This window comes from Phyllostomus hastatus, unplaced genomic scaffold (assembly GCF_019186645.2).
Source record: "Phyllostomus hastatus isolate PE091 unplaced genomic scaffold, TTU_PhHast_1.1 phas_contig_495, whole genome shotgun sequence".
In the NCBI taxonomy this organism is placed as follows: Eukaryota; Metazoa; Chordata; class Mammalia; order Chiroptera; family Phyllostomidae; genus Phyllostomus; species Phyllostomus hastatus.
In genome coordinates, this window is record NW_025333895.1 from 1,362,793 (window position 1) to 1,385,607 (window position 22,815).

Genomic DNA, 22,815 nt, shown 5'->3' on the forward strand with positions numbered 1-22,815 from the left:
GGGGCTGGTGGCCCCTTTGTTGGAAGAGGCGTGGAGGGAGCGCTTTTGTTCTGAGTTAGTCACGGTGGCCGGCTGGAGGCTGCTACCTCATTATGCGCCGGGTCTGCTTGTCTGCGAGGAAGCAGATGGTGGGGAGGTAGGCAGCGGCGAGAGTGGCCAGACCTGAATTCCGTTCACCTGTCACCTCCCACAAAAGGCAGGTTCGAGTGACTCAGGGATTCTTTCCCCCTGCCTGGGGGAGGGGCATCGAGGGGCGGCTCTGGTCCCCGAGCCTCCGCAGGACGCATTTACCTGCCGACGCCTGCTCCCCGCACCCCACCCCTGCCTTCTCCTCGGCTGCGATGCCTCGCACTGTGTAAATGTCACTCACGTGTCAGGACGTGTGTTTACAGCCTGTTCCTCTCCTTGTTCAGCCTCCGCGGACAGGGCTTAGCGGTTGCCCCACGTACCCCCGCCGCTGGGGGACATCAGCAAAGTTAAGGGCCTCTGAACCCCGGGCCGAGCACCTAGCTCGCGCCCCGCGGCGGGAGATGCGTTTGAGCCTCCAGCGGACCCGAGCGCGTCCCAACCTGACGCGGAGAGAGGAACGGGCGGATGCGCCCGGCGGGTATCCTGACTGCGGGAGAATGTGCGGCCGGTCAGCGCTGGGTGTGGGCTGCTGGTCAGAGAGGTGGCGACGAAATTGTGTGCTTCCACGGCTGGGGGGAGTGAAGAGCCGCAGGGTGTGTTTCCACGTTTCCTGGGAAGCCCGCGGCAAGAGTTACGGAGCGCTCCTCTCCCCAAACCTCCAGCTCCTGAGGCAGCCCCTGGAGTGTTCGAAAACATATTGCGTGCTTCCAGCCCCGGCTCGGAGCTACACCGAGGACAAACGCTCCAGCGTTGCCACAATTTTTCCTACTCCTTGGGCGACCTCCAGATGAACCCCGGTGACTCCCAGATTAAATTTTCATTCCCTACTTTCTTTGAAAGAAAGCGCCCCAGATGCGTCAGGAAAACATGCCTGTGTAGGCGCCCGCGTGCCCGGGTGCAGGCCGGGTGTAGGCGCCAAAGCCCAAGTCTGTGTGAACACATGCGCACGCGCGTCTTTGGGTTTCTGGTCTTTCCCTCACGTTGGGGCATCTGTGTATATGCAGCGTGTACACACACACTTCAAGAATTTTTTTGCAAATATGCAAAACATGGCCTCCTGGAAAGTGCATACAGGGACTTAGGTAGAGTCACTTGAGCGTGAGATTGTACTATAGCATGCCATTGTGCTGTGACCGCTTTAGAGATGCCTCCCTCCGCCTGGCACCGGACCCTTGGCTGCACCCGTAGACCCCAGCTTTACCTTCCTGCTGGCCGTGTTTTTGCCAATGGACGTGAACGTGTGGGTATGCACACATGAACAGGAGTGCATGTGTGGGGCATTACAAGCAGGCATGCATTTATGTCTAAAAGTTACATCCGGCGCGTAGAAAGCAGGATTTTGTGCTGCCGCCACTTGGTGCCCTGATGTGGGATAAACTGCACAGATTCTTGCCAGCCCCTTACCTCCTCCTGGCAAGCAAGTCCCTTCAGATGGACCCACCTCCAAAGCGGATGGGACTCTGTAATTGACTTGTTCGTTCTGCTTTTCTCCACAGTCACTTTTTATTTTCTAACTCCAGCCTCACCACACACCTGGGTATCGCCCGTGAGTCCCCAAGAGAGTCTAGGTTGAGCTTCAAGTCTGGGGCCTGGGTGCCGGTGGAGCTGGGATGTGTAGGCCAGGCTGTTGGTCTGTGGAGAAGTGGTGCAGCCAGGCAGCTGGGTGGGTGCTGGTCAGTAGCTGGTCTCTGGCGTGGCGCAGCCAGTGCTTAGAGAATGGGCCTGTGGCCTTTAAGAACTTTGTTGAAGCCTCAGAGTGGGAAAGTTTTTATTAGGAGATGGAGAGGGAGAAGTGGGAGCAATGAAAGAATTTGCTTAGCGCCTGCTGCGTTCCAAGTATTTCACATCCACGGTCTTTCATTCATCACACCCATGTGAAGGGGATGTCCCCCTCTGGAGAGATCAGAACTCGCTGAGGGAAATGAAGTCATTTGCCTAAGGTTAGGTTTGCGCGTAAATTTCAGAACTTGGATTGAAACCCATGCCCTTTTTTAGTTCCTAAAGGCTGGAGAGAGACTGGGAAGAGCGAGAAGAAATCAGGCCTTAGTTCGCTTGGAGCAAGGATATGCTGGTTGACCCTCCTTCCCCAAGAGTCACAGCTCCCCTGGTCCCCCGCCTTTCTGGCTCAGCCGGGTCCCCCGGAGGCTTGAGCAGCCTCCCGCAGTCCCCCGCAGCGCGGAGCCTGGCCCTAAGGCCGAACTGGCGGGAAGCAGCCCAAGGCTCTGAGAGCTCTACCCCAGGCCTGCCTTCCCAGGCCTCTCCAGTCAGTGCCGAGGAGGCAGCTTCTGCGGGCCGAGGGGAGACCGGAGTGAGACCTCTTCAAGCATCCTCTGACTGTGCCTTCTTAGGATGGAGACGGCGGGGAGAGTGGGTTTAATTTTCCTTCCCCGAAAAAAAAAAAAGAGGAAACTGTTCGTAGCTTAAAACTCCAGCACCCCCTCCCTCCCACTCCTCCCCTCCAGCCTCGCCCACCAGCTCCCACCATCTCGTGGCTCTTCTCCTCCTCTTGCTTCTCCCCTCCCTCTCGGGTCTCCCGCCTTCCCGGAGCACGCGCTGCCACGGCCCGGGGTGCGGGGCGGCCAATGGCGCGGCGGCAGGACGTGATGTCAGGCGCGGCTGTAGAAAAGGCGCGGACGCTTGGCTGGCGCGGACTGCAGAGCCGGGGCTGGGCTCGGCGCGCTCTTGGAGAGCTTTGCACGCGGCTGGGCCCGCGCCCGGCGACTCCTCCTCCCACTCTGCTCCTCCTCCTTTTTCTCCTCCTCCTCTACCTCCTCCTCTTTTTCCTCCTCCTCCTCCTTCTCTACCTCCTCCTCCTCCTCCCCTTCTTCCTCCTCCTCTTCAATTCTCTCGGTGGCTCGGCTCGGCTCGCTGGCTTCGGAGAAATCCTTACTCTAGTCGCCCACCCAGCGTCTAAGCTGGTCGCCTTGGGCTGGGGACGCACCCCAGGGAGTGGAAAGGTCCAGGCAGCTGGGCCTCCGCGGGCACCTAGACGCTCCCGAGTGAGCCGGGACTGCAGCCGTCGCCGCCTCGGGCAGACTTTGCGCTCCTGCTTTGCGCCCGGGGCGCCGAAGCCTGGCCGGCAATGCCCGCGGCGTGAAAGCGCCCGCGGCGGGCGCCGACCTCTGCCCTCGTCTTCCTCCCCCTTTTCCCCCCAGCCTCGTGCCCTTGTGACCCTGGCTTTGGCGCCGCCGCCCAGGCGCCCCGCGATGTAGCTGCCCCCGCGCCTCGGCGGGAGGCGTCCTGGCCCGGGGGCGCCCGGCCTGGGGGCGCAGCCGAGCTCGGGCGGGGCCGGGGCCGCGGTGGCGATGCACCGGGCCCGTTAGCGCCGGGAGCGCCAGGCAGCTGAGGCGGGGGGGCAAGCCCTCCCGCGGAGAAGCCGCGCCCCCGGCCCCGCCGGTCCCGCCGCGATGCTGTTCCACAGTCTGTCGGGCCCCGAGGTGCACGGGGTCATCGACGAGATGGACCGCAGGGCCAAGAGCGAGGCTCCCGCCATCAGCTCCGCCATCGACCGCGGCGACACGGAGACGGTAGGCGCCCGGTTGCGGGTCGGGCCGAAAGCTGGGACCGGGCCGTGTTGGTCTGCGTCTCTGTTCCCCAAAGTTTGGGGGCACTTTGGGGAGCGCCCTTCGTGCCGCACGGGACTGGACGCTGGATATCTGCGGACAGGATGCAAGGCCCCGCGGCTCGGGGGAAACCAGGCTGCTGGGGAGGAGGAGGGAAACAAGGTTGAAACCGAAATTTTAGTCCCAGAGGGTGGAAGAGAGCACTTCTCCAGAAGTGGAAGCAAAGTCCCACCCGGGGCCTGAGACGGCTCTCTTCTTACTTGGCGGGGCTCTCTGGTCACCGGCCCCGCGCTCTCCTCCACCACTTGGCCCTGGCTGCTGGCGAAGCCGGGAAGGGCAAACCAGCCCGGTGCACTGGGTCTCCAGGCGGCTTTGGCCGCTCTCGCTTCCTGGCAATTCGGGATTCCCTCCTCAGCGCAGTTTCTGGGGGTGAAGTCTTCTGGGCCACTGCTTTTTGTTGATCGCGACCTGGGCCTCCTGGCCTGTTGGATTTGGCCAGGCCAGGGCTCGTAGTTCAGGCTCTGGCCTGGCTCTCGCAGAAGCAGAGTCCATTCGAATCTCCACACCTGGCTCCGCCGGCCCAGCCCCAAATAGTCAGCGCCTTGCCTCAGACCTCCCTGGGGGCCGGAGGAGCAGACCGTTGCCCAAGCTGGGCCCAGAAGTGACCTTTAGAGGCAGAGGCGGAGGAGGTGGGGAGCACGGGAAGTTTCTCTGCTCGGAAGGCAAGAGCGGCAGCTCCAGTGCCTCCATCTTCCGAGCTCCACTTCCCGGGTTATCTCAGCCTGTCACTTGGGTTAGCCGACAATTTGGATCGGGCCTCTCCTGCACTCAGAAACTTTGCAAGTGCCTCTGCACCCCACTCATCGTCTCCCAGGGTCTTGAGACCTGAGATCTGCCCTGGCCTAAATCTTCGGCTTAAGGATCCCGAGATCACTGGGGCTGGGGTCCAAGAACTCTGCGTCTCTGGACAGGAGTCTGTGTGGAGGGTGACTTTTAATGGTCATCTCACCCCTTTTTTCTGGGGATCCAGTCGAGTGAGTGGCTGCTGTAAGAAACAGTTTGGGGGAAGCTTTTGGAGGGCTTGACTGGGGTAGCCACCTCTGGGTCAGTCCCCAAACACAGCCTGAGACTTTCTGGGAGAAGGGCAGAGGGGAATAGGAAGGGAGTGAAGTGAGGGGAGATCTATCCAGGCCAGCAGCCCAGCCTGGGCCTGTGGCTTGCTTGGGCTGTGTGGGTGGACCTGGTTTCTGAACCTTCTGGATTTGGGTCGTTCAGGGGTGGAGGAAGCGCACTGCACACCCTTGGCGGCTTTCTTCGAGTTTAGGGCTGGCCAAGTGACAGAGGGAGCTTTGGGTCCCTGTTTCCCCTTTTCCCTGTGGTGGCCGCGGAGGCAGGGTCCCAGGCTGACGCAGGCACCGCTGTCTCTCGCCTCCCTCTCTCCCGCAGACCATGCCGTCCATCAGCAGTGACCGCGCTGCGCTGTGCGCCGGCTGCGGGGGCAAGATCTCCGACCGCTACTACCTGCTGGCGGTGGACAAGCAGTGGCACATGCGCTGCCTCAAGTGCTGCGAGTGCAAGCTCAACCTGGAGTCGGAGCTCACCTGTTTCAGCAAGGATGGAAGCATCTACTGCAAGGAAGACTACTACAGGTAGCCCCCCACCTCGGAACCCACCACCCCTCAGTGCTCCCTGTCATCTCAGACGCAGTCTCGCCTGTCTCCTTGCTCTCCAGTTCCAAGGGAGGGTTCTCTTCTCCAAGCCAGCATGAATTGGGTGACAGCCTTTTAAAACAGCCATTTGGGGGGCACTCTTGGAAAAGTCTGTGAAGTGTAGGGACCCAGAGAAAAGCAGAAGCTGCCCCCTTCTGAGCTTAGACCATAACTAAGCTTGGGTTGGGGGATTCTTGCACCCCTCTCCCTTGGAAGTTTCTTGGGTCAACCAGAAGGAACAGAGACAAGCACCCCCTCCCCCCCCAACCCAGGCAGCCTGGGCTGATGTGGAACAAAGTTGGAGGGAAAGCTGGGGGATCGGATGGGGGCATTTCCGGGTCTTTCGTGGAGACGGGAGTGAAAGCTGGCCAGGATTAAAGAACCGGAATCCTCACTAACAGGCTCCAGGTTCCTTGTTTCTCCACCCTGGGTTTAGGGTTAGAGTCTGTGTATGGATTGTCTCCCCTCTTTCTCCCCCTGACTCTGAGTTTCTTCCCAGGTGCTGGTTTGGGGGCAGGGGCAAAGTTTGAGGAAGAGTAAGTGGGGAGTTTCTCTCTCACTCCCAAGCAAAGGCTTCCCTAGGGCTTGTGCAGGCTCTGGGTAAGGAGAAGCCTACAATTTGTAGGCATGAAAATGATTAAGAGGCACTGTATTTCTGGGAAGGATCAGACTCGGGCCGAAATCTAGTCCCTCTTCCCCGCCCCCCCCGCCCCCCATGCTCCAACTTAAGACTCAGGTTGACCATCTTGAGGAGGGAATTTCCCCCAGCGGCAGCAGCGGCTCCTGGAGGAGGAATATGGGGGCACCCAACTGTGTGTCCCCACAGTCCCTCCCTCGATGGTTCCTACAGGCGGTTCTCTGTGCAGCGCTGTGCCCGCTGCCACCTGGGCATCTCCGCCTCGGAGATGGTGATGCGGGCTCGGGACTTGGTTTACCACCTCAACTGCTTCACGTGCACCACGTGTAACAAGATGCTGACCACGGGCGACCACTTCGGCATGAAGGACAGCCTGGTCTACTGCCGCTTGCACTTCGAGGCACTGCTGCAGGGCGAGTACCCCGCGCACTTCAACCACGCCGACGTGGCGGCCGCGGCAGCTGCAGCTGCTGCAGCCAAGAGCGCAGGGCTGGGTGCAGCCGGGGCCAACCCGCTGGGTCTTCCATACTACAATGGTGTGGGCACGGTGCAGAAAGGGCGGCCGAGGAAGCGCAAGAGCCCTGGCCCCGGGGCGGATCTGGCGGCCTACAACGCTGGTGAGTGCAAGGCGCACTGAGCGCCCCCGTCGGGTTGGGGGAAAGTGTGTGGTGCCCACCCCCGTGAGCCAGAATGAATCTCGGTGTGCTATACGTATGCATATACACGCAGCACTGTGGGTATTCTATCCCCTAACTTTTCAGGGCCCTAAGCTCCCTCGGACTGGCTGGAGGGACCTTAGCCTCCTAGGCTCCAGCTCATAAGCCCTCAGCTGGAGCAGTACCAGAGGGTGCTTCAGTGCCTTGCTGCCCCCGGTGCAGGGCCGTGTCTCTGAGACATTTTTTAGAGGAGCGTTTTTGGTTTGGGCCTCACTTTGCTGGGCAGAAAGTAAGTATAATGATACAGAAAGCAAGGTGGAGCCCACATCAAACAGGCTCTGGGTTTGCGCAGCAGAGGGTGGGAGCTGGGGTGATGGATGAGCCAGGCAGGACAGCGCAGGACCCAGGAGAAAGGACTAGCAGTGGCTGGGGGCACCTAGATCAGCGTGGTGTGCGGCTGATCCTGTGAAATGTCCTGAGGGTGGCAGGCTCGGGAAACTGGGGCCCAGGAGCCCTTTCAGCAAGGGTGGGTTGTTGTAATTGGCCTGATCCCTCAGCTCTGCCAGGTCTCGGTTTTCCCCGGGCTCATTCTCCGGGCGCCAGCAGGGCGCTGGGATGAGATCCTGGACCCTCGGAAGCCGGCGCCTGGGGATGAGACCAGTGTAGGCCTGGCCTTGCGCCGGGTAGGGCGAAGGGCTCGTTTAGCATTTCCGGCGCCTTTGAACCCTAGCCCATCCCAGGAGAAGTTCTGCCCCCCTCTTGTGCCCCTCCCCACTCAGGACAGCTGCGGAGGCTCTGGGGCCCGGCAAATTGAATCGTCAACATCTGCCTGAAGTCTGCATGGCCGGGAAAGGTTTATGACTCCCTGAGCTTATGAACTAGATAGAGTTTATTTGCAATTATTTTCTTTCTTTCGTTTGCAACAGCATTACATTCAGAGATTTTTTTTTCTTCTTCCTTTTCCCCTCAGTCTAATGCACAAGTGGGAACAAAACAAAGCTAAACAAACCCAGGACTGTGTGGTGGGGCAGAAACCAGGGTTATTTTGATCTTTAAAAGTTTGAGCGGGCTGGGGAGAGAAATAAGGGGCAGATCAGGCTCCCCTATTCGCTCCAACGAAATTGCTTGTTGGGAGATCCTGAGACCCGTGTGTCTCAGTGTGCCGAGCCCAGAGGAAAGTGCACCCCCCCATCTGGGAGATGGTAAAGCGGCCAGAGACAGGTCCACGCTGGCGGATTACAGATTTGTCGAACGCTCTACCAGACTGTACCGCTCTCCAAAACTTCCCTTCCTCATCTCCCACCACCCCAAAAATAGACTAAACCGAGTCTGGACTTGGTCCCCCAAACAAAGCCTCGCCTGTTTATCAAGTGGGGTCTGCCCCTGTAGGAAGTAGCAGGCAGCCTGCCCAGGGCACACAGAGGATGGGGAGCGGGTTCTTTCCCCGAGTGTACAGGTTCGCAGCCGGGTTTGGAATTGAGAGGTAGAAGGTTCAGAGATTTATTTGTGCTTTTTGCCATTCAGCCGCCTTCCCTGGTGAGGCTGTGCCACACCAAGCGGGGAGATGTGGCCGGAGGCTGAGTTTCGGGGGAGCTGGCACCTTCACAAGGCACTCCCCACCCCTGCCATCTCCTTTCTCTTTGGCCCCCCTCTTTTCCCCCCTTTCCGTTCTCTGGGTCCCCCTTTCTCTCTGTTACTATCTCTGCATGTGTCTCCCTGTTCTCTGTTCCCCCATTCCCTCTCCCCGCGCCAGCGTCTCTGGCCTAGCTTGGCCCGGCTTCCTATACTGGTAGAAACCGCGCGCGCCGGCGCATGGTGGCTGTGAGGCTCCCTTATTCGGGGCTGCCGGACCAGTATGGGAAAGAGGGGCCTCCCGGGCTGCACCTCCCCGGCTAGGCCTCCCCAGGTCTGGCTGCTGCCCTCCTTTCTTCCCTCTCGGTACCGGCAGAGGACAAGCGGCAGCAGTGTGGGCCTTGGGGTGGCAGGGACTGCAAAAGGGGGACCGTGGAGAGTGCGACTGCGGGCGGTGTGTATGGGGCAAGTGTCTGTGCGTGAGTGTTGCCGACTGTGAGGACAGGAGCCTGTTACTAGTTCGAGTGTCCGGTACTCGGGGATTCAGCCACACTGACCCCCCCTTGCAAAGCCTATCCTTCTGGGGGACAGTGAGGTGGGGGAGCGGCTGCACCGTGTCAAAGCGCAGTGAGCTCGGCCGAGTTGGGGAGGAGGCGCCGTCGGTGCGCCGGGCCCGCAGCCGAGCCAAGGGCAGCCGGAGCCGTGGGGCCGCAGGTCCGAAAGTCCTTCCGGGGCGGTAGCCTCGGCGGCCCTCCTCTGGCTGTCCCTCAGGTCCGAGAGCGCGGCCCCGGTGCCGGAGGCGGAGCCGAAACCTCCCCGCAACCGTGAGCGGGGCTGCCCGCGGGCAGGGGGAGCGGACGGGATGGTGCCCGGAGCCCGCGCGGGGCCCAGGCCGCGCACTGAGCGCCCCGGTCTGAGCGCCACGGCGGCGGGAGTCCCACGCGGACTTGCCGGACGCCCAGGCCTCCCCCAGCCCCAGCTTTTTCTGTGTGTGTGCCTGGCGGCGTAATTACTGATTTGATTCCAATCCATTATTTAGACAATTGAACCTACAATCTTGTCTTTAGTAAAATGAGGCGAAGTCAGATTTGATTACAGGTTCAGTCCCAGCGACAAGAGCTCGAAACCCGATGGGTTAATAACAGATCACGAGTAAATTATTCATGATTTTACGAGCTCTTTAGCTCCATTGAATCGGCCTAATTGAGAGGAAAAAAATAAAAAAGAGAGAAAGCCCGGTCCTCCCCCTCCCCTCGGCCCCATGCTCCTCCCCGGATCCGATCCTGGGGAATCTCGACCCGCCCCGGCACAGGGGGCCGGAGTGAGGGGCCCTGGGGCACCGGCCAAATCTGGGCTCAACTGCCATTTCCCCCGCCGCCCTGTTCCCCCGAGTAGCCCCCTGCCCCCACTGTTGGGCGGCCTCCACTGCCCTACCTTGGGCCGACTCCGTTTTCCCCTTCCCTCCTTTTCCTTTTCTGCACTCCCGGCCAGTAACGGATGCAGAATAGGCCTCCCGCAGGGACCTGGTCTCCTTGAGACCCGGGATTCAGTTCAGTAACCCGGGCCCCCCACCACACATCCCCCCTATTTCCGGGCCTCGCTGTCCCCTCAGGCTCCCTCTGTGTCCCTCCTGATTTCTCTGTCTTTGTAGCCGTCTCTCTCTGGTTCTCCCTGTCTCCACTGCTTTCTTTTCCTCTCTTCTTCCTGCTCTTTCTCTCCTGGCTCTGCGCATCTTCTCTTCCTAAACCCTCTCCTCTTCTCTCTCTCCATTCTCTCGGTCTTTCTACCTCAATCTTTTTTCTCCTCTCTCTGCCCTTTCTGTCTCCCTCCCCCAAACCATCTCCCCCAACTCTAGGCCGACCTCGGGGCACATCCCTTGGGTGCGTGGGGCGCCAGGGTCCCCATGGAGCTCATTAACAGCAGCACGGCCCAGGCAGAAGCTGGGCGGAGGGATGGGCCCAGCGGTACCCTGTGGGGAGGCCTGCCCCACCCCCAGTGGAGCTGGGGACTGGGGGCAGGAAGAGGGTGGCTCCCTCGAAGAGGGGGAAGGGCAGTTTCCATGGATCCCGTTTGGAGTCATTTTCTGATTCCCGTTACATTGCTGGACCCAGTGCTTCGCTCTGGGCATTGTCAGTGGGAGTATAGCCTGGGTGGGGGACTTGGGTGCCTGGGTAAGACCTATGGGAAGGGCCCCTTAGGAGGTGTAGCCTCTTGCTGACAGCTCTAAGGTTAGGGACAAGACCCGCATCTTGCAAATTCTTTCTGCGAGGGGCTACTCCCACCGGGGCAGAGGAAGGAATAGGTCGCCAGGAGAGCAGCAGCACTTTGAGGTAGTTGTCAGAGAAAATGCAGGGCACCCTGTGGAATTAGAATTTTGAGTAAACAACAAATAAATTTTTAGTGTAAGTGTATCCCATTTCATATTTGAATTTTGAACAATGAATTTTTTTTTAGTGTAAAAGTGTACCATGTAGTCTTTGCATTTTAGGAAAACAAATGAATTTTTAGTACAGGTATGTCCCATGCAATATTTGAGACACATTTCTACTAAAAAATTGTCCATTGTTTGTCTGAAATTCAAATTTAACTGGGCAAAATATTTGCTAAGCCTGGCAGCTCTCCTGTGGGCATGTGATGGGACACCAGATACGTCCCCAGTCGCCCACTTTCGGGGGACTGACTTAATCTATGAGGCTTTCTCCAAAGTAAGACCTTCTGTGTGCAATGGCTCCGGACGTGAGGAGGGGATCTTGGAGAGGGATCCTGCCTGTCCCAATCAGCCGCCAGGTTGCCAAGCAACTTCATGAGGCCCGAGGTTTCAACCCCTGTCCCCAACCCCCAGTGCCTTCCAGGCATTGGCAGCCAGGCCCCAGCTGGGCCCCTTCTGGATGGGGATGGGTTCCCCAAAGAGTCATGCTTCATCTTTGCCTGCCTTTGTGATGTAGTGGAAAGAAAAGGCAAGGACTACAGTGGTGAATTTAGGCTCAGCCATTACCAGTGGTGCTTGTGGCTTCATTTCCCTCAGGGTTAGTTTTGTCTGTAAAATGGGGTGAATGGCAATAGCCATCCACTGAACAGTAGTGAAGGCCGTTGAAGTATATAAAGCCAACGGCATACCCTAGGTGCCAAATACATGTTCATTTCTCCCTCCAACTTCCTTCCCTTTCGTGTTAGAACTCTGCCACTCTGAGATTTCCAAAGATCGCTTACCTTCCCTGCCTCATTCACCCCGTTGGTAAAACTGGGCTACCAGTGCCTCACAGGGCAGCGGTGAGGATTAAACTACCAAATACAATATCCCACCTCTAGCCCAGTGCCCGGAGCCCAGAAGTCCGCACAACACTTCTGGGTGTAGGAGCTGATAAGGGCCAAATGAAAGCAAGTGGAGAGATGTCAGTTAGTGACCTCCAGGTGCCTGCCCCAGACACTGTTGGTGGGGGTGGGGGCACCTGGGACAGCCCCTCCTTCGGAAGTGCAGAGGTCAAACGGGAAGATCCTGGGCTTGGGAGTCCCTGTGATGCTGGATCCTCAGTCAAGTGACTCCCCTTTCTGAACCTCAGTTTCAACGTCAGTGAAAAAGGCAAAAATACTGCCTGACTCATAGGGTTGTTTGAGGATTCAATGAAAATGTGCCTGTGAAAGCCCTTTAACACGTCCACTGGAGTCAAATAAGCCATCAGCAGATTGTAATGGTAGTTGTTGTTATTATTCGTATTATTATCATTGTAATGTGGTGGCTCCAAATGGGTTTCCTAGAGCTGGGGTTGAATCCAGCATCTCCTAGCGGACTGACTCTGGGCAGGTCACTCTCTCGGCCTCAAAGTCCCTTATAAACCTATAAAATGAGGATAATATCTCTATCTCAGTGTGGTCCTGAGGCTGGAAACATTTGGTGGCGGATGGAGAGGGTGTGGACTAGGCAAGTGTGTGTTGGGGGGCGAGTCGGGAGAATCACCTGCCTCCTCTGCGTCCCCTCCTTAGCGCTGAGCTGCAACGAGAACGACGCGGAGCACCTGGACCGCGACCAGCCCTACCCGAGCAGCCAGAAGACGAAGCGCATGCGCACTTCCTTCAAGCACCACCAGCTTCGGACCATGAAGTCTTACTTTGCCATTAACCACAACCCCGACGCCAAGGACTTGAAGCAGCTCGCGCAAAAGACCGGCCTCACCAAGCGGGTCCTCCAGGTCAGCTGGGGCCCGAGCTGTGGGTGGGGGCATCCGTGGCTGCCAGGGTCTGGGGTAGAACCACACAGCAGTCTGCGGGCCTTGGGAAGATCTTTCTCCTTCTCTCTGCCTTTCTTTTTACCTTCCTCCATTCTCTTTCTCTGTTTCTTCAGTCTCTCTATCTTTATTTCAATCTTCCCCCTGCCCCGCTAATTTTACATCTCTCTCCTTCAGTTTTTGTCTCCCAATTTTTGTGTGTATCCCTCTGTCCTCTTTGTTTCTACACTCAGTCTCTTTTCTTTCTTGTAAACAACTTGTATTTGCCATTTATGACTCAAGTGACACTTGTATGTGCTCATATTGTAAAAGGTTCAAACATTTCACATGCGTCCAGACTCCCCCACGCCCTTGGCCCCTCATCCCAGGAGGCCCGTCTCAGGCAACTGCTGTTAGCTGTTAAGTAACAGCTAACTTACTTCTTGCTCCTCACTTGCTCTCTCCGGCTTCTTTTTCTTTCAGTCTCTCCCTAGATTTTTCTTCTGCCTCTTTGTTGTTTCTTAGACTCTCCCAGAAGCCAGGTTTTGTGACGGGGGTGTATGTGGGCAGATCCCCTGGGTGGGCCAAGGGGCCTCTCCCGGGTCTGCCCGCAGGGAGGTGGAGGAAGTGCATGGGCACCTCTGAAACTGAGCAGAACGGCACTTGCCTGTGAGGGTGCTTCCTTTTTAAATTGCGTTCACTGAGGGTGACATTGGTTAATAAAAGTATGTAGATTTCAGGTGTACAATTCTAAATATGAGGGTGCTTTTGTAATAGAGCGGATCCAGAGCCTTCACCAGATTTTCGGAGGGCCTGTGCATCACCCCAGAGGTGTTAAAATCTTCAGTTTGGGGAGTTCCAGGCTCCTGCACAACTGAAACTGGCGGCAGAGCCTTGGGTCATCACTTTTCAACTCTTCAGCTTCTGCTTTTCCTTGCTGGGCAAGTCACTGAAGTCCCCTGAGCCCCCGTTTCCTCCTGTGTGACACACACACACACACACACACACACACACACACACCCCATCTATGCTGCAGGTTTATTGGAAGGACCGTTGAGGTGATTTAAGTGTCTACCACAGTGGCTGATGCTTAACTGCCCAGTGGGAATAACATGAACTGGATTAATCGACTAACATTAACTACTAGGAAGGATTATTCTGGTCGGTGGACTTCAGTGCCCCCACTCATACAATGAGGTAGGAGAACATCCCCCTTTATAGCAAGGGTAACCAGTGTATTCCTCGGGATGTGTGGCTGTAGGGATATCAATGCACGTTTTTGGGGTATGAAAATTGAGCGATGAAGCGATTCTGTTTCACAATGGAACAGGAAGTGCTGGGATTTGAGTCCAAGCCAGTCTGGCCCACCCTCTAGCCCCAGATAGTAGGGATTGAGGGGTGAGGCAAGGGGAGGTGACACTGAGGTGGTGGACAAAGAGGGCTGTGCAGTTGTGCTAAGTTTTCCTGCAAATTTGTCAGGAAAAAAGGAAACAGCATTTTTGGGGGTGATGGCAGCTGAGCTGAGTTGGACTCTGAAATGGTGAGGGTCCGAATTCTCTGGGGAGCCCAGAGTCTGGGGCAGCTTTGTCTCCAGCGTGCTGTGTACGGTGATGTAGGGAGGGCTAGCCAATAGGGTGCTGATGCGCCTCTCTGGGCCCGCCCCCTTTACCCTCAGCGTTCCTCGGGCGGCCCTGCCCCTCCTATTTGGGTCTGTTTTGCCTGGGGGTCTCTCTGGCTTGGGCATCCGACAGGGAGTAGGTTGCTGCGCCCATCAGGGTCTGTGACCCCCCCTTGTCTGTTTCCTTTGGACTTTACCTTCTTGGGGTTAGGTTGGGGACCTTCCTTGGAACCCTCTCCATTCCTCAGCCCTGAGCGAATTTGGACTGAGGATCAGAGAGGCCTTTGCCTTTTCTCTGGTTAGTAGGATACATTGTCCCTCCCTCTATCTAGGTGCCTTTATGGTGAATTGGTGGGGCAGTTTTCAACCCCTGGGAGCAGACTGGGACAGGAACAGGGACTTGGAGTCGGGCAGAGCTGGGTTCAGGGTGACCTGGGTTGGGTTCTGCCCCTCTACTCACTGGCTGTATGTCTTGACAAATTAGTTACCCTCTCTGACCCATAGCTTTCTCACCTGTAAAATGGGCACCCTTAGAGCACATACTTCTCTTAGTTACCCAGATTAAACAAAATAGAGCACATGCCCATAGCTGAGCCTGAATCTGGAACCAGCAGGAACCAGTCTCTGCTAGGGAGGCAGGAGGCGTGGTTATGTGATTTAGGAGCACATCGGATTTTCAGCATAGTTATTCCTCATTCTTTCACCTGACCAAATGTCCATTAGCACCAGGCCCTGGGGAGGCAGAGCGGAATGAGACACAGTCCTGGTCCTAAAGAAAATCACCTGTTGGGTGCAGAGACAGGCCCACATTCAGTTTATCACAGTATGATCAATGGTGAGGACTGTTCTGTGGGAGACCAGGGAGGGACCAACTTACCCTACGTGTGAGGAATGGGTCGCCTGAGGAACCTGGATGAATGCTTGGCCTGTCCCCTCTCCCCTAGAATCCTGAGCCAGAGCCCTTCACACCTGCATGCCCCCTCTCCCATGGGGACTCAGCAAAGCCAGGGGCACAGAGCTAGTTGAGGGAGAAAAACACTGACAGTCATTGTGTGTCTGCTGATCAGTACACGTTTCTGTGCTCTGTTATGTGTCAGGCACGTTGAAAGACCTGTGCCATGCATTTGCCCATTGAGTCCTCGCTGCCAGGCATTATGATCCCTCCGCCCCCACTGTCCAGAGGTGAACGCTGAGGCCCACACGACTTCCACTTGCCCCAAGTCACACTTTGCTGTAAGTAGCAGAGCCGGATCGAATCCAGGCCCATCCGACCAGTGGGCATGGCTCTTTTTCCTCTAAACCAGCCCAGCAGGGACTGCTTCTGAGTGTGAGTGTCCTTTGGGACAGAGACGGTCAGACCCGTCAGGCACACCAGACCACTTTCTCCCGCCTCCCAGACCGCCAGATCTCCCGCACAGGTCCTTAACACTCCTTAACCACACAGCTGCTCGTGATCGTGCAGCAGCTGGCAGAGCGTTGTCTTTCCAGTTGCTTCCCTATCTCACTTGCATATTTTCCTGCCCATTTTATAGGTGAGAAGCTTAAGACCTAGTGGGATGAAGTGATTTGCTTGAGGTTACTGGAGCCAGACGTTGGCAGGGTCTGGGCTCTTCCTTCCACAGGTGGCCTCACTGCTTCTGATGGGCCAGCTCGGGGAGATGGGATGGGAGCAGATTTGGGTGAGGCAGTGTGTCTTTGGAAGGTAACAGACTGGTTCAGATCCTTTCTGACTTACCAGCAGTGTGGTTTGGGCACTTTAACTTCTGCTCTCTGAGCCTTAGCTGGGAAATGGAGGTGATAATAGTTTGCACATCAAGGCTTCCTTAGGAACGGAGAGTATGAATGGGGAAGGCTCCAGCCTGGTGCCTGCTGGTCCAAAGTCAGTGCCTGTGAAATGGTTCCTTATCACTTGCCCACACCAGCGGAATGGTACTGGGCCTTGGGTGCCCCCTGCAGGTTGTGGTCCACCTCAACCCTTCAGAGAGAGTGCATGGCAGGGGCGGGTCGAGGTTGAGGCTGTATTTCCAGAGGTGGATTATATAGGGGGTGTGTGTGTGTGTGTGTGTGTGTGTGTGTGTGTGTGCATGCGCGCATGTGTTTCTAGCCTGTGCCTCAGCCATAATACTCCACTAGGTGGTTGCAAGGAGTAAATGAGATAAAGTGTAACTTGCCAGGCATATGTTTGGGACTCAATGCGTGTTAATTTCACAAACATTGATATAGCAGGATCAGTCTACCACCCCCTTTTGCACTCATTTAAAACATTAGTGATCTTCATTTTGCAGATGAGGAAAATGAAGTTCAGAGAGTCTAGGACCCTTGAACTGAGTCTCACGGCTAGGGAGTGATGACGCCAGGGTCTGATTCCATAGCTCTTTCCAGTGGAGCACAGTGCAGGGATGGTGATCCCTTCAACTTGGATCTAGATGCAGGATGCAGCAGGACAGGTTGGGGGGGGTGTGGTCAGAGATGCCATGTCTTGGTAGAAAAGCAGGAGTCCTGTTGTAAAGCTGTAGCAGCATAAAAAGTGCTCAAGTCTGTCATCTTTAGAAGCATGAAAACCATAATACTGACTTCCCATCAGTGGGCAAGGTGACCAGGAGGCAGAGTGTCCCCCTTGGACAGAGACCCATTAAGACGTTAAGCTTTGCAAATGCTTGGAGACCGCTCCTGGGCACATCGATGCCTCTCTGGGTCTCCTCTCTTCCTCCCTGGCCGTTGGGGAGGCACGCAGGCAGAATGTTAAGATGCTCTGGGCTTGGGGACAGAGGTGGTGAGCTGATTGATTTGGATGCGTGAAGGCCTCCTTAGAGGTTCCTGGCATGCCTTTGAAGGAAAATACATTTTAACTACCAACAGTTTAAAAACATCTTTGGGATGACAAGTTAGTCATCATTAATCTGTGTGAGAACTCAGGAGGTGAGAACACTATTCACTTGCTTATTCAACAAACACGCTGGCCTTCTGCCACGTTCCGGGTGGGGCGGAGGCCCCGCGGATTCAGCCGTGACCCAGCGAGTGAATAGGCCCCGCTGGAATGTGCGCTCCAGAGGGGAGACAGAGGTGCCACAAGGTGTTGTGGAAACAATGAAAACGGTGATAAGATTAATCTCTGTATTTTTCTCTGTATGGGAACTGTCTCATTATACAAATATTTTTAAAATGATCCTGGGACCAAGTAAGTTTGGAAAATGCTAAAGGTTAACCATGTCTTTGTCTTGGAGATCAGAGCACGTTAGCATGACTATAGGCATTGAGAAACCTTGAAGAGATTCAGCTTGGTCCAATCTAAACGATTTCCAAATTTATGTGGCCACAGAAGCCTTGTTTAACTCTTGACATAAATAAAATAGAAGAGCCCTGGCCAGTGTGCTCAGTTGGTTGGAGCATCATCCTGTAAACCAACCAGGAGGTCTCGGGTTTGATTCCCAGCCAGGGCACACGCCTGGGGTGCAGGTTCGTCCACGGTCCCCCGTCAGGGCGTGTACGGGAGGCAGTGGATCAACACTTCCATCTCTCACAAAGCTCAGAGAGGTGGAGGAACTTGTCCAAAGCCCCACAGCACAGTGGTTGTAGCCCTGGGCTGGGACTGAACGTTCATGATAGCCAGTCCGGTGCTTGTTATTTTTGGCTCTGTAAAGCCTATTAAAATTATAGAGAATAATAGAACCGCCATACAGACAGGTTAGAAAAATAAGAAAAATATACCCATGTGAGAGAGAGCCCAGGAAACCTATGATCCAGGGGAATGGTTGAGAGGTTAAGTAGTGAGTGAGAGCATGAAGCCAGCCTGCCCGAATTCATATCTCAGCCCCACCTCTTTGGTTGGGCTCTGTGCTTCAGTTTCCTCACCTGGGAATAATGCTAGTGCCTACTTTGTAAGGCACTGTTATAAGTTAACATGTGTAAAATGCTCAGGACTTTGCTTAGACAGTACCTGACACTGAGGAAGTGACTAATATTCATCATCATTATTTTTATTATGATGTTTCAATATATACTTTTTATTTTAAAAAAGATTTTATTTATTTTTAGAGAGAGGGAAAGGGAGGGAGAAAGAGAGGGAGAGAAACATCAATGTGTGGTTGCCTCTCGTACGCCCCCTACTGGGGACCTGGTCTACAACCCAGGTGTGTGCCCTGACTGGGAATTGAACTGGTGACCCTTTGGTTCGCAGGCCGGCGCTCAATCCACTGAGCCACCAGCCAGGGCTCAATACACACTTTTTAAATTCTTTCTTTTCCTCACATAACACTGGTTAGACGTTTCCTCTTAGACTGGGTGGGGTGGCTGTGTCGTGACTTGCACTTGCCCCATGGGGGGGGGCACTTTGGATGCAGCTGTTGGTTTGATGTTAAAAAAAAAAAAAGCCACAGTGCATGTATTTGGACATGAAGCTTTTACCTTTCATCTGGTTTTCTCGGAGACCCAGGAGGGGATGTGTGGGGCAAAGTGGGTTTCTCACTGGCCCTCCTGCTCTCCTTAATGAAAGAATCCTGGGCAAAGGGATTTGTGAGGCAAAACATAGCCTGCAGGGTCAGTTGGTGCCTGGTGGTGGAGGGGACAGGGAGCACACGGCAATGTGGGCTTCCTCGTCCACCCAAGCCTCAGCGGAGTCGCCCTGTGCGCCAGGCTAGGCACCCCCCACATATGAAGAGAGAGGGCTGGCAGTTCCAGCTGCCCCAGAATCCCAGCCTGTTAGAACCCCAAGAGGTCCTAGCAATCATGTGGCATGGCCCAACCCTCTTGTGGTACAGCTGGGGAAACTGAGGTAAGCCACAGGTGAGGGACTCACCCAGGGTCACTTGGCTGGTCAGTACCTAGTTGACCGGATGGAAGCTACATCCAGTATTCCTTCCACTATACCGCAGTTGCTTCCTCTGTTCACTCATTCATTCATTCATTCACTTGCCGACTTACTCAGGGGTCGGTGGTAGGGAGAACATGGACTTTCCGTGGCAGATCGTCCTGGATTCCGATCTCAGGGTGGCCTCTGTGTGACCTTGGGCAAGCGAATTCATTTCTCTGAGTCTGTCTGGCTTTAGTTCTATAAAGTGGGGGACGCTGAGTCTAGCACCCCTGCTTGGCTTATCACGGAGATCACCTGTGACTGTGCATGTTCGATGGGGCCCGATGCCTGGCCCATAGTGAGAGGTCCCTACACGTTGTGTTGTTATTACTATGAACTCAGTGCCTATTACTGATTCTTAATCTTTGCCGGTCCCTGTGCCATATCCCCAGGGATGTGAAGATGATTCAGACAGGGTCCCTGTCCCAACTACCGCCTAGGAGGGGCCTTTCCGAAATACCTGGGAGAGGATTCTGGCGAAGCCCTGCCTCAGGTGGAAAACCCAACACGAAACCCTCCAACCACAGAGGAAATAGCCAATGGCCGGCAGCCAACCAGCCGGTTCCAGCCCTTCCTGAGGGCTCAGATCCCTGGACCCAGGAGCCATTTGTCACCCCCGGGGCTCCTTGTTCCAGTTGCTTCTGGGACAGACACACAGGCCAGGACAGTGGCAAAAGCTGGCACCAAGGCTTCCTCGTCTGACCAGCCTCGAGACGGGGAAAGTCACCTCCTCTCTCTGAGTGCCTGTGGGGCTTTCTCCATCCGTTTTCTGTCTCCTCCGTCAGCCGTTCCCCAGACCAGCCAGAAACAGCCTCACCCCCGCAGAGTTCTGCGGCTGGTGGGGGAGGACCGCCCCACCCCAAGAAGAGCATGTGGAGGGTGGTTTAGGAGCAGTGGACGTATCTGCAAGCAAGCCTCCGAGAGGTGATGGGCTTGCGCTGGGTGGAAGGCCAGAGACGTGTGCTTTCTTCCTGGGAGGACCCAGTGTGCTGGAGAGAGAGCTTTGTCTGCCGACTTCACACGGTCCGCGTCTCCCTCCTCGCTCCGGGATTCTGGCAGCTGTGCTTTTAATTGAGCCCAAATTGTACTAGGCCACCTAAAATGAGGGTGTGAAGCCACGGGCCCCTGTAGCTGGGGTGGTCCCCAGGGGAGGGTGGGGCCAGGCATCGGCCCGTCCCGCCCGTCTGAGACACTGGGATGACAGGCAGATGCAGGCACATCTGGAAACTCGCAACTGGACACCCGAGAGTCTGCAGAATCCCCCAAGGCCCTGGGTTTTATGGGGAGGCTTCTGGCGGGTGTTTTCCTCACGCAAAGGGAAGCGAGGGGGCCCTGCCTGTCGGGCTTCTTTCTCAGGGAGATGCAGCCCTCCAACCCTACCCTCACCGCCCACCGCCCAGTGGCCTGGATCTCCTAGGCCTTTGAGGATTCCTGAGTGCAGCCAGAGCTCTGTGTAGTTGGACGGTGGCCATGTTTTGGCGGGGGCGGGGGGACGCTGCGCAGATGAGTTTCTATGCTTGTCTTCATGAGTGTGTACAGGCTCGTGTACAAAGATGTGGGTGTGGATGGGTACCTGTGTCTTCATCACAGGAGAAAAACAACAGTAAACCCTTATTCTGTCCCTTTATTCTTTTTATACCAAGCTCAGTTCCGACCGTGCAGCCCACGGCGCCCCCCTCTTACATGGTACTGGGATGGGGCAGGCCGGGAACGGGAATCCGCCTGTCACCGCCACCTTGGCCTTGGCCTGGCCTGGCCGTGCTCTGGCTGGCAGCTATTCCCACCCTGCCCACCCTGCCCTGAGTCCTGGAACCCAGGGGTGCAGGATGTCGGCGGCTTCTCCAGCCAGTGGTGGTGGGGAGTGGGGTCAGTGTCTTTTTCTTCTTTTTAGTGATTCTTTACTGACCGATTTCCTGTGTTCTTTGTACCATTCTAGTATTTCCCCGACTTAGTGACCCTGAACCATGTTAAAAATCGTGCCAACCAGAACTCGTGGGATCTGTTGTGTGCTTAGAGGGAACTGCTGAAAAAACCAGCTCTCTTACCCGTTGTGAAAAACAGTCACGATTTGGCTGGAACGAACCTTCCAGAGTGGCGCCGTCTAAAAGAAAGGCAGCATGACCGCAAATGTGATTTTACGTTAAAAAATTTCTCATAGCCACGTTCAAAAACGCAAAAGGAAACTAGTGAAAGTAATTTTAAGAATACATTTTGTTTAGCCCAGCACATCTAAAAGATGATCATTTCAACATGTAACCAGTATAAGAATTATTATTGAGATGTTCTACTTTCTTTTTTTCATATTAAATCTTCAAATGGCTTTTGTGTTTTTACCTACAGACAAGCCCCATTTGGGCTGGTCAGATGTCCAGTGCTCAGCAGTTATATGTGACCAGTGGCTACAATATTGGAGAGAGTGGCTCAGCTCTGGAACCTTCTAACAGAAAGGGAAACCCAGTAATAGCCAAGGAGAGAAAAGGACATTTTCATTTTTTTTAAGAACAAAATGTAGCCAGCCTGGATTTTTTTTTTTTTCTTCCCTCTGAAAAACACTGATTAGCCTCTTGGAGTGAAACTGTCCAGGGGAATGTTCTGCTCGTCTCTCCTCCCTGCCTGCCTTTCCCTAACCAGCCCTCCTCCCCTCTCGCCCCTCCACAGGTCTGGTTTCAGAACGCCCGGGCCAAGTTCAGGCGCAACCTCTTACGGCAGGAAAACACGGGTGTGGACAAGTCGACGGAGGCGGCGCTGCAGACAGGGACTCCATCGGGGCCGGCCTCGGAGCTCTCCAACGCCTCGCTCAGCCCCTCCAGCACGCCCACCACCCTCACAGACTTGACTAGCCCCACCCTGCCAACTGTGACGTCGGTCTTAACTTCTGTGCCTGGCAACCTGGAGGGCCACGAGCCTCACAGCCCCTCACAAACGACTCTTACCAACCTTTTCTAATGACTCGCGCCCCCCACTGGCCCCACGATTTCTTTAAAAAAGAAATTATCTTTAGTTGAATTCCAAGTGTATTTTAAAATAGAGGCTTTGAGCAACTAACTAACCACATTTTAGGATCTCGCCTGGAAACAGAGGAAGACAAGAATTGCGCGTCCGGCTCACGCAGCGGTGTGGACTGAGGAATTACTTGGAAGATCTATCCGCAACACAACATTTGTGTCATTGTACAGTTTTGTGGACTGAGCGAGGAGAACAACAAATAATTTAAGTTGGCTAGAGCTTCTGTATTTTCAAAGACTGCCACGTGCCTTAGGAATACTGTTTTATCTCCATACTTTGGACGACTTGTTCATTTTTCTCTCCCTCTTTTTCTCTCTGTATATTTATGACCAGAGCAAAAATGTAAAAGAAAAAAAAAAGTTTGTTACTTTGAATAGTCCTTAAAAGAAAAAAGAAAAAAAAAAGGAAAAAATCAAATCCCTCCAACGGTCGCTTTGTTGTTTTAGAATTTTAAGGTGGAAGTCTGTTCGAATATCAGAATTTGTAAAATCTAACCAGTAATAAAACCACTTATTGAAACTAGTTGGTGCTGCTGCTGTTGGGTATGACATCCATACGATTGAAGAGCCTTCTTGGGTGGAGCCTAGAGATAAATCCAGGGTCTTCCCTTATTTATACTGTTTATAGCACTTTGTACGTATTTATAATATTCATGGGGCCCCTCTTCTGTGCTAGGCTTTGGGCTGCTTGTCGAGATCCAGAGATGAAGTCGATCCCGTCCCTACCCTCAAGGAATTTAGAGTGGAGGCAGAGACAGACGAGATCGTCTCAGCACTGCGTGACGTGGGCTAAGTGAAGGGTATGTAAGCAAGATGCCATTCATTCATTCATTCATTCATTTGAATATGAAATAAGCACGCTTTGCTGGATCCTG

The 22,815-nt window shown here is 55.1% G+C and overlaps 1 protein-coding gene across 1 annotated transcript; it reads left to right on the plus strand.

Moving 5' to 3' along the window:
• Positions 1-2,799: 2,799 nt before the first annotated feature.
• Positions 2,800-22,463, plus strand: LHX2 (LIM homeobox 2). Its single transcript, XM_045846309.1, has 5 exons — positions 2,800-3,656; positions 5,139-5,341; positions 6,252-6,655; positions 12,248-12,453; positions 21,594-22,463. Exons 1-5 carry the CDS (start codon positions 3,537-3,539, stop codon positions 21,879-21,881), a joined length of 1,221 nt encoding a protein of 406 aa, XP_045702265.1. The 5' UTR covers positions 2,800-3,536; the 3' UTR covers positions 21,882-22,463.
• The last annotated feature ends 352 nt before the right edge of the window (positions 22,464-22,815 follow it).